The 12,218-nt window shown below is 40.9% G+C and overlaps 1 protein-coding gene across 4 annotated transcripts; it reads left to right on the top strand.

The window, feature by feature from the left end:
- Positions 1 to 60: 60 nt before the first annotated feature.
- On the top strand, positions 61 to 10,422 carry ERI1 (exoribonuclease 1). Of its 4 annotated transcripts, none has more exons than XM_068403143.1 (7): positions 61 to 179; positions 1,029 to 1,204; positions 3,394 to 3,604; positions 4,884 to 4,967; positions 5,613 to 5,722; positions 7,983 to 8,097; positions 10,016 to 10,422. In XM_068403143.1, the coding sequence occupies exons 1-7, from the start codon at positions 99 to 101 to the stop codon at positions 10,256 to 10,258; spliced, it is 1,020 nt and encodes a 339-aa protein (XP_068259244.1). In that variant the 5' UTR covers positions 61 to 98; the 3' UTR covers positions 10,259 to 10,422. The 4 variants fall into 4 exon arrangements, with proteins under 4 accessions (XP_068259244.1, XP_068259247.1, XP_068259246.1 ...); XM_068403146.1 differs by lacking the exon at positions 61 to 179 and adding an exon at positions 301 to 768; XM_068403145.1 differs by lacking the exon at positions 61 to 179 and adding an exon at positions 301 to 780.
- The last annotated feature ends 1,796 nt before the right edge of the window (positions 10,423 to 12,218 follow it).

The raw sequence follows: 12,218 nt of genomic DNA, 5'->3' as shown, positions 1-12,218 counted from the left end.
GAGCGGAAGCGGCAGCGTGAGGCGGGGCCGGCCGCCAGCCCAGGGGCGGGCCCCGCGCTCTCCCCGCCCCCCGACGGGCCGTTGTCGCCGCCGCCGCCATGGAGGAGCAGAAGGAGAACTGCCCGCAGGCTGCCCCCAACGAGGCGCCGGCGCCGCCCGCCCCCGCCGCTTGCCCGCCGGTGAGTGCGCTGGGGCGGCGGGATGCGCCGGGCGGCCCCGCCGGGGACGGGCGGGCGGTGCTGGCCGTGCCGGGCATGCGCCCCCGGCCCGCCGCTGCCCCCGCGCATGCGGAGAGGCCGCCCCGCGGCGCGCCCATGGCGGCGGTGCTCGCCGCCCGCCTCAGGCCTCGCTTCGCCCCGGCTTGCTGTGGTTCCCGGGGCCAGGCTGTGCGGCGGGGCCCAGTGCCGCGTTACCGAGGGGCCGCCTCCGGTGTCACGGGCCCTTCCGTCTGCGCCCGCGGCCCGGGAGGCCCCGGCGGCTGTGGCGTCGGCGGGCCTGGGGGAGGCCGGCCCCGCGGTGTGCTCGCCCCACAGAGGCTGCGAATAACCGTTTAGAGCGAAAGTGCCTTTAGTTTTTCCTCTTTATTTATTGTTTTGTTTGTTTGACACAGCGTTGGACATCTCTCTGTCCGTGTGTCGGTATAGGTTCTGGTTAGTTAAGGTACCGAGAGGAATCTCTTCCTGCTGGTCAAGCTCATACCGGAGAACTAATTTTTTCCGTTGAAACTGGGACACGCGTTCGGGTTTTGTCTCTTAGAGCTGCTCTTTGGTATGACTTCAGGCACGTGTGTTAGTATCCCTTTATTCTGTCGGTTGATTTTTATGAAAGTGAAAAGGAAAACGGTGTTTCAGAGCAGCCTTCAGTATTGATTTTCTTACCTGTCTATCAGCTAGTTCGCTCAGTTTGATCATGAGTGAAATGGTGTGATGCTTTACTGCATTTTGGTGCCGAAACGACGTGTAAATTTTAATGCTCTAGCTTCATGTTTTGACCTTCCTAAATGACCTTCGTATTTCTCTTTCTTCTAGGGTAGGCAGCGTTGTAGGATCAGCGATCAAGAAACTAATGGGAAAAACTCAACTGCCAGTTCAAGTGACTTCAGTGATCCAGTTTACAAAGAAATTGCTATAACCAATGGTTATATCAACAGAATGACCAGAGATGAGCTCAGGAGTAAACTTGCAGAGTTCAAGCTTGAAACCAGGTTAGACTGATTTGTAAACCTTTTAATTGTTCTTTGACAGCAGTAGAGACATAAGGGATGATTATTTTAAAGTTCAAAAATATACTGAAAAGCAGACACACCACGAAACACCAGTTGTTTTACATGCAGTCTTGATGCTGCTTTTGTTGTAGGATTAGTGCATGTGATGCTGCTTAATGTGTTGTCAGAAATGTGTGCTGTCTCAACTGGTAACGCAAAGAAATGAAAGAATGTGTAACTGTAGGTTTCTTCTCAACACGTTTTTGATCAAGGGGTAAAGATAGGTCTGAAGAACTGCAAAAGGGTTCTCAGGTGGTGGTGTAGACCTTCAGTGTAGAGAAACCTCGCTTCAGAACATACATATTTTTATTTACTGTACCCAGTACAGATCTGATATTGGCTAGAACCCCTGTGGTGATAGGGCTCAGAATTTAATCGATGCAGAGGACAGGTACCTTTAGATGGAGAGTTTGCTAATCAGAAGAGATGAGACAGAATAACATGAATAGGTGAATGTATTATAAACTGGATTTGTGCTCATTGAGGAGGAGGAGGAGGAAGGGGCTAGGAATATGAGAGAGTAGCTTCTGCTCTATCGGAAATGACCTGCAAAGGCCCTTTGATATTGCTGTGGCCAGACAAATTTGAGCTGTTGAGAAGAAGATCGGCTGGGAAAAAGAAAGCATATTGTTTCTATCAGCAGCAGTAATGAAGTAGTGGTGGTGGTGTTGGGGAGTTAGCACAGTGAGAAGCTACTGCTCTGGAGAAAAAGGGAATATGAAAGGTGAGATGGAGTCTAAAAGGAGACGTCTGGCCTTCTAGAGAAGGCAACTGTAGCAGAGAGGATGTTCAGAGGAAAAAAAAAAAGGAAGGAACAGAGATTCATTTGAACAGAATAAAAGAAAAACAAAATGGTGTGGGTGGGAAGTGCAGCCTGCCACTTCCACTCCGTCTGTCTGCAGATGTTCTGGCTGCATGCTTTTTTAAATTCCTCCTTCAGTTAAATGAATTTGACTCTCCAGGAGGAAATATTTTTATGACTACCTGCTAAAATTTTTAGTAAACCAGGTTAGATTTGTACAGCTGTTAAGCAGTTATTTTGATTTTAAAATAAAAAGCAGAATTCAAATAGTAAATTATGTGTTTGGGGTTTCCTCCTAGGTTATTGATTTTCTCTTTGTGTTTTTTATTCAGCTGTAAATGAGGGAAGTTTTAAACTTTTCTTTTAGCTAAGCTAGACTTCTTTTGTCAATATGTTCAATTAAGTTTAGTAGTCTGATTCCAGTTTCTCCTTGTGGATCAGTGGGCAGCTTTTCTGATAATACCGTTTGCTACAAGTAGCTCCTGGCTTCTGTGATTTCATTTGCAATGTGTAATTTTAAAAATAACTTCCTTCGAAGAGTAAATTAGCCTTGTTTATTCAGCTCTGATTTGGTATGTGGCAGTTCTGGCACCTGCACTTGCATATTACAATGTTTGTATTAAAAAGATGCAGTAAGTAACTTCAGTCATTTGCCAGGGTGAATCTATGTGTTAGCCACAAACCTCCTGAAAAGCAGGATCTTGATCAGGAAATTTTTCTGACAACTGAAATCTTGAATACTTTGTTTTAATTGAGTTATGCAAGCTCAATTTTAGATTTAAATTGAGACAAATTTAGAATTGGGGTGTTCTAGCTGGATTCTGAATTATCTGTGCCACTGATGCAGAAATACTTCGGGCATCAGTCACTTCAGGCAGAGAGCACGGGGAAATACGGGTGAAGTGATACTGCTTCACAGAATCACAGAATGGTTAAGGGTTGGAAGGGACCTCGAGGTCGCCCTTCCAGGGCGAGAGGTCATCTAGGAACAACCTACAAAGACTTGGGCTTTGCAAAAGCTTTGGCTACTGAGTCTTGCTGAACTGGAGGTGACTGCAGAGTGTCTCGGCACTGTGCTTCCCAGCCTGTCCCCAAATACTGATATTATGTAGATGTTTTAGTTGTCATGGGGTATCGCAGCCTCTGCATTATCCCAGATAATGGAGCGTTAACTGTATGATAAAATTGAATTCAGACTTTGTAAGTGTTGGTGTTCAAAATGAGGTTAATAAATGATGAACTTTTGAATGTTAAATATAGCTTCAGTTCTACAATGGTGAAATAATTAAATGAGTGTGATCTTTGTCACTTTCCTTATCTCTTTAAGAGGAGTGAAAGATGTGCTGCAAAAGAGACTGAAAAACTATTATAAGAAACAGAAGCTGATGCAGAAGGAGCCCATTAATGGAGACAGCTACTATGACTATATCTGTGTTGTTGACTTTGAAGCAACATGTGAAGAAGGAAACCCACCTGAATTCATACATGAAATAATTGAGTTTCCTGTTGTCTTACTAAACACGCATACCCTGGAAATAGTAAGTGATCTAATTACTGTGTCAGCATGCTGTTCTTCAATGTAACGTCTTTGCTTCAGAAAGTCTAGGTTAGCTTTTAGGTAGATGTTGAACTTCATTAAAAATAGCTTTTTTTTTTTTTCATGAAGACCTATCGTCTGTGCCTCTTACATACAAACAAATCTTTATTTCTATCCCACTTCTTTCCCTGCTTTGAGATCCACAAAGCTATTTCTAGGACTCAAGGGATTCATCATAAACAACAATTAGCAAGTCCTGTGGTCCTGTGTGAGGCAATCTAGAAGAGACTAATGCAGAGGTCCAGAAAGTGGGGTTGAGTGAATTCTGCTGCTTGGTGAGCTAGACTATTTCCACAATGTACCCGACAAATTGACAGCTGTGTAACCTGATTTTAAACATTTAGTAGGCATTTAACAGCCTCAAGTGCTCTGTTCCAGTACAGCTTTCTTTAGGAAAAGCAACTTGCTGTCTAACTGAAACTGAGTGACTCAGTGAAATGGAGGAAGTGCACGCTCCTCTGACTAATAGTTCATTTATCAAGAACTTTTAAGAGGAGGAGGATTTCCAGTAATCACTGTGATGCTACATTAGAGCATACCTGCATGTATGACTAACTGCAGAAAGAGGATTGGGCAGATTACCAAGATTGTTTTATTACCTTTAGAGCAGTAGGAAACTGTGTGTTTCTTTCTCCTGTCCAAAAGGGTTTGTATAGCAGGAGGGATTTGGGGCTTTCTTTTTGCCATGAAACTTGCATGTAGTCTTCACTCTTGTACTGCTCAGTTTCTCAGAGTGAGGTCGTTGTGTTTACCTCCGACTGGCTGGCATCCAGAGGTGTATGACTTGCATGCAGCCTCGTGAGATGTGCGGCCAGTTGCCTTCCTTGAATTACAGGTGAGCCTTTAGAGATACCACCTACAAAACATCAGGCTTTGCTCATGCCTCTCACTTCTTTTTTCCTTACTCGTGTTATGCTTTTCCCAAATCCTTCCCTTTATTGCAGTCTGACCTTCTCCCCTCTTACATCCACATCCCTGCTCTTTGGTGCCTACTGGCTGAGAGGAAGGATGTGTTCTGGTTGGAAAGCCATCCATCTGTCCCATTGGGAGTCTCATGATGGCCAGTCAGGAGGCTGTTATTGGCTCGGGAGGTACACACTCCTTTTTGCCTCCAGCAGGACAAGTAGCCGCTATTGCCTTTTGGCCATGGACAAGCCAAAGAAGTTGCCTTGCGGGCTGCATGGTGTGCTGCTGTTGAGTGTTTGATTCTCTTATTACAGGAGGATACCTTTCAGCAATACGTGAGGCCAGAGGTTAATCCCAAGCTTTCAAACTTTTGCATCAGTCTGACAGGAATCACTCAGGTAATTTTCACTTTTGTTTCTTCAGGAAAAAATATGCAAAAAAGAGATGTGGTGTTGATGTTTTCAGACTGGTAATCTTTCATGGCAATTTTTTTGTCAGGCTTATTCTCTTATTCCTTGTTTTTTCCCCCTCTACCAATTATCACAGAATGGATTTCACTAAGTTTGTCATTTAGGTGTTTGTAAGGGGCTGTAGGGAAAAGCATTCACTTTGTAATCCATGTGTAGAAACTTAATCTTTAGGAGAGGAAAGCACCTTTTGAATTGCATCAGTTCCTCTTCTAAGATTTTTATTCTAAAGAGTTTAGAGTTTTAACGATGGCAATGGCTTGCAATCAAGTGACTTGAGCAGGAGCCTGGCAAAAAAGCTCAAAGGTTTTAATCCAAGTTCAACAGCTGGCTAACCTTGTTACTTTATAGGTGCCATTTGGAGGTTGGCTCTTCTAGTGGTGCTTTTGTGGTGCTTTTCTTTCAGTTTAGAAAAATCTGTCCAATTGTCTGCTTATTTTAATGTGTAATCTGTTTCTAAAGATATTTGTGAAGCCAATTTAGTGAGTGCCTATATACCAACATAATTCTTACACTTCATGCTGTTTTTTTTTTCTGAAAAAATCTTCCTCCCTTTTGTTTTTTCGGCTCTCTTAGGACATTGTTGATAAAGCTGATACATTTCCTCAAGTTCTGCAGAATGTCGTAGAGTGGATGAGGCAGCGAGAACTGGGAACAAAGTATAGCTATTCCATGTTGACAGATGGGTATGTCCTTATGCAACCTTCAGCACAATCTAAAACTGCAAAACAACATTTAATCTTTGTGAGAGTATTGTTATAGGTAGATTGTGATACTGCCATTTTGCCATTTTATTATAATTTTAGCCTTTGGGAAAATGCAAAAAGCGGAACTAAACAATTTGAAATGAAGCTGAAATCCATTAGATGGCACTGTTTCTTTCCTAGCTTTCTTTATGCAACTAAATGATGTTGAATAGACTTTTTATCCTTTGTTGTTGTTGTAATTCTCTGTTTACATATAGCTTTCATATAGCACATAATACCTGAAAATAACATCGTGCAATTTTCAGTTCTAAGCAACTCCCATGCTCTCCTGAATCCAAGAATTCAGAGATGTGTAGTGGTTGTGTTGTATCTGATGTATGTTAGTGTTACTATTAATACGTCCTGCATATTTCACCAGAAAGCAATAATGGATTATGCTGTTTATCGAACAAGGAGAAATGGCTAGCACAGAAAGCTCTCTGCTTTGGCTTAGAGGACTGTGGCTCTTGTGAGTCCCACCTCTGGCAACCTTTGTGTGTGAGGGATTGACTAGTCCTTGAACTGACACCTGAACTTGCTCTCTCCCAAAGGCTGGGTGGAAAATCAAGTCTCCTAATGACTGCAAAGTGAACAGATCTTGAGATTTAGATACATCTGTGATGCGGTATTGTTCTTGTGATCTTAGCTTTGTTGTATGATGAAAGATACTGTTTGAGCCTTATCTTATATAGCACTGGCCAGGGAATTTTTCTGTAGGTGATGCTTGCTTTTTAGCCGTGAAACATTACTGTTCTGTTAACATGTCTGCTTTCCTCTGTCTCTTGGAATGAGAGATTTAAGTAGGACAGGGAGTTTTTAACATTAGCCATGTTGAGGTGAATGTTGCATTTTCATGTTGCTGTGCCTGTTGTTTGCCTGGAGTAGGTCTTCTACTGTGCTGGATTAAAATGGCAGTCCTGTGCTGCTCTGTTACAGTGACTGTGTTGAACCAAAGAGCGCTGAACCCCAAAACAAGACTGGAGTTTATGAAAAAAAGAGCATGGGGGATCTTAGTATGACTTCTTAACACTCCTGTCAAGTAAAACACGATAAATATTCTAGTCTATAATATGAGTGGTTTCAAAAATAGTGTGTTGTAGGAGATGAATGGATACATACAAAGCTTTTTTAACTAACACAACTTAGCGAGTGCGAAATTTTTTTTGGCCGTGAGACTTTTCTCTCTAAGTTCCTGAAGATTTGGACAATGACTATAAATCACAGGTCTTCTCTGGTGAAGAACCTGTGTCATTGAAACGTGGTTGTGTCCAGTGTGAACAGTGAAGCCATTTAAAAGCTGTCACACAAGGCTTGAGTTGTACAGTTTAGATCCATGTACACCTTAAAAATAGGGAGTTAAAATAATGTCATTCCAACTTTACTTTAAGGAACTGTGGTAAATACTGCTATTTGACTAATTTTTTATCTACGATCAGGTTTCTGTCTTTAGAAGCAACAGTAATATAAACATAAAAAAAAAGAAAATGCTAAAGCAAAACTGGTGCAAGACAGGTTATATTACTGGGCCTAGAATGTGTCTGGAATTCCACTCCAGAGGAATCCCCTCAGTGAAATTCCTCAAGGAAAATAGGTGCAGTGAAATCTGTCATATAGGTGAGATTGTGTAGACAGCTGCAAGAGAAGGGAAAAAAGCCTTTATTTTAGCTTGAAGCTTACAAACTTGTTGGGGTGGTTCCCTTCAGGAAGGCGGGCTTGAAGTGCATAGGGTTGTAGTTTAATCTTCTTTCCATAAAGGTCTGGTTTCTCCTAAAACTAAATGCAGTCTTGTTTCAATTACTGACATTAAGTAGAGAGATACATGCATACCCAAGTAATCAGGAAAATTTAAGGTGTCGCTTGCTTCCGCAAGGGCTTTGTAAGCATCTAGTTTATTGGCGGTTTGTGGAGTATATGTGGTAGGTGGAAAACTCGGTGTGCTATTTTTTGTTTTAACCATCCTGGACCTGAAACCATCCTAGTGAAAATCTTGCTCATGTCATTATTTGTTTTCCCCATGATTAACAAGTTCATATTAAAAAATTCTTTACTATGACTGTAGCAAGCGCTTTTCCTAAACTATTTTCCTTCAACTGATCACCAAAGACAAGACAGCTTTCTGTGCTACAGCTGTGCAATATGTAGAACACAGGGCATCCAAATTATGTATTACTAATGTTTTTCGCTCTTCTGACTTTTTAAGGTCTTGGGATATGAGTAAATTTTTGAACACCCAGTGCCGTATTAGCCGTATCAAATACCCTTCTTTTGCCAAAAAGTGGATCAATATTCGCAAATCATACGGGAACTTCTATAAGGTTTGTACAAGTTGTTGTTTCTCTTGTGGGAAAATTTCTTTTCAAATCTAGAATGTCTTGTTGTGCTTGTCACCTTTACTTGTGTAGTGTAAAACTATAGTACTTAAACTAGTTGCCTGAGGCCTGATTTTCAAATGTGCTTCATGCCCAAATCTCACTTTACTAATTGAAGATCATATAATTTACTGCATTTTGATTTTAATCTTGTTTTTAAGAATCAGGAGATGCTCCATGAAGGATTGTCTAGAAGTGTCATACCGGTGCTCTTAGATCAAGTGTGTCTTGAAGTAGTTCAGCTGAAAAGACTGTATTGATTTTTCAATTATTTTTTCCTGTTTTCATGTCATATGCTACAAAACTTATTTGCACCACTACCCTCAGATATCTCCACTTTGGATAGTGTAACGGGGACAGAAAGATGAGGACATATCTACAGTGGAATCAAATGAGAAAAGTAATACCAAATTCGGTGCTGGACCTTATTGCTGCTTTCTTTTCACTGTCAGATTACCATAAAATGGGTTATTGGAGATTCTCGTGAATTCCTAGTCAGTCTACGATAAACCATTAGTTTGAATGTGATTTCAGCCTAGCTGACAATCTTCTCTTGGAGGGCTTTTTCATACTAAATGTAACCTCTAGTAAAAAAAGAGGCTAACATTTAATAAGAGAAGAGCTTTACGTTGTGCTGGGCAAATATTACAGGGTTACGCCATTGCTCTCTTTGTTATGATGCCTTCTCTGCATGACTGTTTCTGATGGAAACATGCTAGAACGCAGAGCCGCTTTAACCTAGACATACCTTCTTTTTCCTTCTCCGTTGAGCAGTGAGTGCTTTTTCATTAAAGCCAATGAAGTTTGTAACTTAGAAGGAGTCAGTTTCTTTTTACTTTTTATGATTTTTTTTTTTTTTTAATAAATGCAAACAGTTGTAGCATTTATAGTTGTTCAGTGCTTCTGTTTAGCTATTCTGTGCTGCTGTTGAATCTGTTGTTAAGTAATAGTAATAGATAAAATTAATGACAAGGAATGTATTGTAACTTTTCTGTGGAATATTCCACAACTTGCGGTAGGTCTCCCCTGCCCAGTTTGTGGGTGTTATTATTGGAGTGCATATTGCTGGGTTTTGGCAACTGTGTTGTCCCCATTCTGCCTAGCTATTAAATAGTATGGTGTAATATCCTGGAACTTGCCATGCCCCATGTTCCCCCACCCCAACTACCACCACCAAGACAGCAAACTAAATTTTTCCTTTGAAGTTACCCTTTTGTTTTTCTTTGACATTTCCAAAGAACAAATGTATATTTAGTAGTTAATCAAGAGAGGACTTGGGGATTTTGCAGATGTAGCACTTTGCATGGGTAAGTCAATTAAGCTTCCTTGTCTGTTCATGCTCTTGGTCATCCGTGTACACATGGACTGCTATAGGTGTTGCTGATCTGTTCCTGTGGTGTTTGGAGGCATTCAGAGGCTTGATGTCAGTGAGAATCAGGAGCCTGGTGCTTGTTTAATTGCTTAGCATTCAAAAGGAAAAACAAAATCTGATTCCTTCTTCAATGCCACTTTGGGTGGTAATTCCTTTTTTATAAGGCTTGTTAAACCTAGCTGGGCCATGGCTTCCACTGTTGCCAGCCCTGGCACATCTTGAGCTGATGCTGGTAATGATGAGAGGCTCCTGACATTATCCTGAGTCTAGCCAAGCTCCTGTTGACTGTGTCTCCTCTGTGAAAATGAGAGTGTCTGTCTCACTAAGGTGCTTTGAAGTTAAATTGTTAGTGATCTGACAAAAGGCAACATGAAAGTAGTATGTGACTTAAGTAGACTTAAAATCTGCATGTATGTTTCTACTGCACTGTGTTAGATTAAAAAGACTTGGTACAGAACCTAATTCTTGAATGTGCTTAACTTTCTCCATCAGGTTCCTAGGAACCAGACTAAGCTGACAATCATGCTTGAAAAGCTGGGCATGAATTATGATGGGAGACCTCACAGTGGACTTGATGACTCCAAAAACATTGCAAGGATAGCTGTAAGGATGCTACAGGATGGCTGTGAACTGCGGGTGAATGAGAGAATGCACGCTGGACAGCTTATGACAGTCTCCTCCTCGGCCCCCTTAGAGGGAGCCCCTGCTCCACAGATGCCCCGCTACAGAAACTAGTAGTTTGGGGGTTCTGCCTTAGGAACTGCTCTCAGATACCCGCCAAAGACTGTTAGGAGCTTATTAAACGGCCACCTCTGCCAACCTGTCTGCAGTGCAGAATCTGAAAGCACCTTAACTAATGGTCTCTGTTGAAATAAAGAGGAGTGTGGAAGCTCTTTGAAGCCTGCGTTACAGCATTTTTTTTTTTCACTGATGATTGTTGTTGTTGTTGTCAGCAACTTTTCTAGCAGTAAGGATGATATGCAGAATCCAGGCAAAGTGTTAAGCTTTTAAGAACATGTAATTTAAACATGCAAAGATTGATTGGGCCTGTGTGCTGCTGTTCCACCCCAGCCTGTGGGTACTATTTATTCACTATGCCATACTCTAATGATATCTAGCATCTGATTATTCATTGCACACAAATAAGACATTGCTGGAAGAACTGAAATAGCAAGTGGTTGGGCTGGCTGTTCCTGATAAGGCACTCTTCTAAGGGTTCCTGCTGGTAATTTTTTTTTTTTCTACAAAGTCTAGGAGAAATGGGAGCACGTTCATAAATTCTAAAGCAGTAGAGAAGTAGTCTTTCTTTGTTGTTTGGGTTTGGTTTTTGTTTTTTTTTCTTTAAGGGATATGTTTATCTGCTTCCACATCAAACAGAAGAGCTTTGTATTTAATAAAAATTCCATTAATGCAGTATGATAGTAATTTTTTTAACCTGTATTTAAAAAGAGAAGGTTCTTCAGATTTTCACTTTGAGGATTGTGTCTTCTATTCCTGCCGCTCTCACAGCTGCACTTCATTTGATGTCGCTTTTAGATACTGTCAGCCATTTGGCCTTAAAAACGAGTGAAGTAAAAATAAGCTCAAAACATGCCAGATCATCAAAATTTTGTGCTATGTGGTTATTATGTAAAACAAAACAAGAAGCTTCTAGTTCATAGCTAAAGACATGCTCAGCTATTTTTGGTACCTTCCCGTACCTCTGCCACCATGAAGCTATGCCTTTATCTCAAAATCTAACACTGGAAGATTATATTAATCTTATTAATAAAGGCCACATCTAATTATTAACAACTTCTGCTTTCTTCCTAGGCCCCAGATAAGATGATATCGAAGAGAGGCCAAAGTGTTAATTTGCTTTGTCTCCAGGGGCTGTTATGAAGTGCAACATTAACCTGATCAGCTTTGCATTAGGATGGATTGTTCTGAAAAGCGGAATGATATATTTTGGTTGCTCTTAGTCAAAAAAAAAAGTTAGTTTGGTATCCCTGTATTATAATTCGTTTATTCTTTCTACCACTTACATTCAGGAAGCAAAATAACCAATTCATGATGAAGCTTTGTTGAGAACATTCACTGCTTGGCTAATCAAACTCCTCTCAGCTCCCCTTGCTCTTCTGGCTGTTAGATTGGATCAGTGGAAGTGTGAAAACTTTATTTTAAATTCATGTAAGAGAGAGAAGTATTGGTCAACTTTCAGTTGCTTCATATGTAGGAAGGAAGCAGTTTTCTTTCCAGAGTCACAGATTTGGACAGCCGCAACTGCTTTAGAATGATGTTCATTTTTTTCTGAAAGTAAGTACTTGTTCTACGTGTAGAGTTTTGTTGAACTTTACAGTTTCCTTTCTTTCTGTAGCAATACTTGATGTATTTTCAGAAAGGTAAAATCCAAATCTCTGGTATGCTTACTCTGAAAATACTGTTTGTCAGCCCATATTTTTTACAAATTACTAATTATATATTTGCTTTTCACTATAGCAACCATAGTATCCTCTTTTCTGAAGAACCATGGTAATTTACTTTTTTTTTTCTCTCTTGAGTTACTGTGGTGCAGGTTTCTATGATAAAATTGAGTCTAGCTCAGCAGATCTCCCCTTGAGATGCTGGCAATATCATAGACTTTGTCACTAGTCTCTTATTTACAGCCAGGCTCACAGTCCAATGAAAAACTTCATTTGTTACAGATTATACTACA

Source organism: Nyctibius grandis, chromosome 6 (assembly GCF_013368605.1).
Source record: "Nyctibius grandis isolate bNycGra1 chromosome 6, bNycGra1.pri, whole genome shotgun sequence".
Lineage (NCBI taxonomy): Eukaryota > Metazoa > Chordata > Aves > Nyctibiiformes > Nyctibiidae > Nyctibius > Nyctibius grandis.
Note: the sequence above shows the minus strand (reverse complement) of the source record. Positions and strands in the feature narration are given on the sequence as shown.

What these genes read in the sequence shown, in the direction of transcription:
- ERI1 (XM_068403143.1), top strand. Translation starts at nt 99, where the DNA reads ATGGAGGAGCAGAAGGAGAACTGCCCGCAGGCTGCCCCCAACGAGGCG. An exon ending in CCCCCGCCGCTTGCCCGCCG is followed by an intron (nt 180 to 1,028) that starts GTGAGTGCGCTG and finishes TCTTTCTTCTAG; the next exon opens with GGTAGGCAGCGTTGTAGGAT. An exon ending in CATACGGGAACTTCTATAAG is followed by an intron (nt 8,098 to 10,015) that starts GTTTGTACAAGT and finishes TTTCTCCATCAG; the next exon opens with GTTCCTAGGAACCAGACTAA.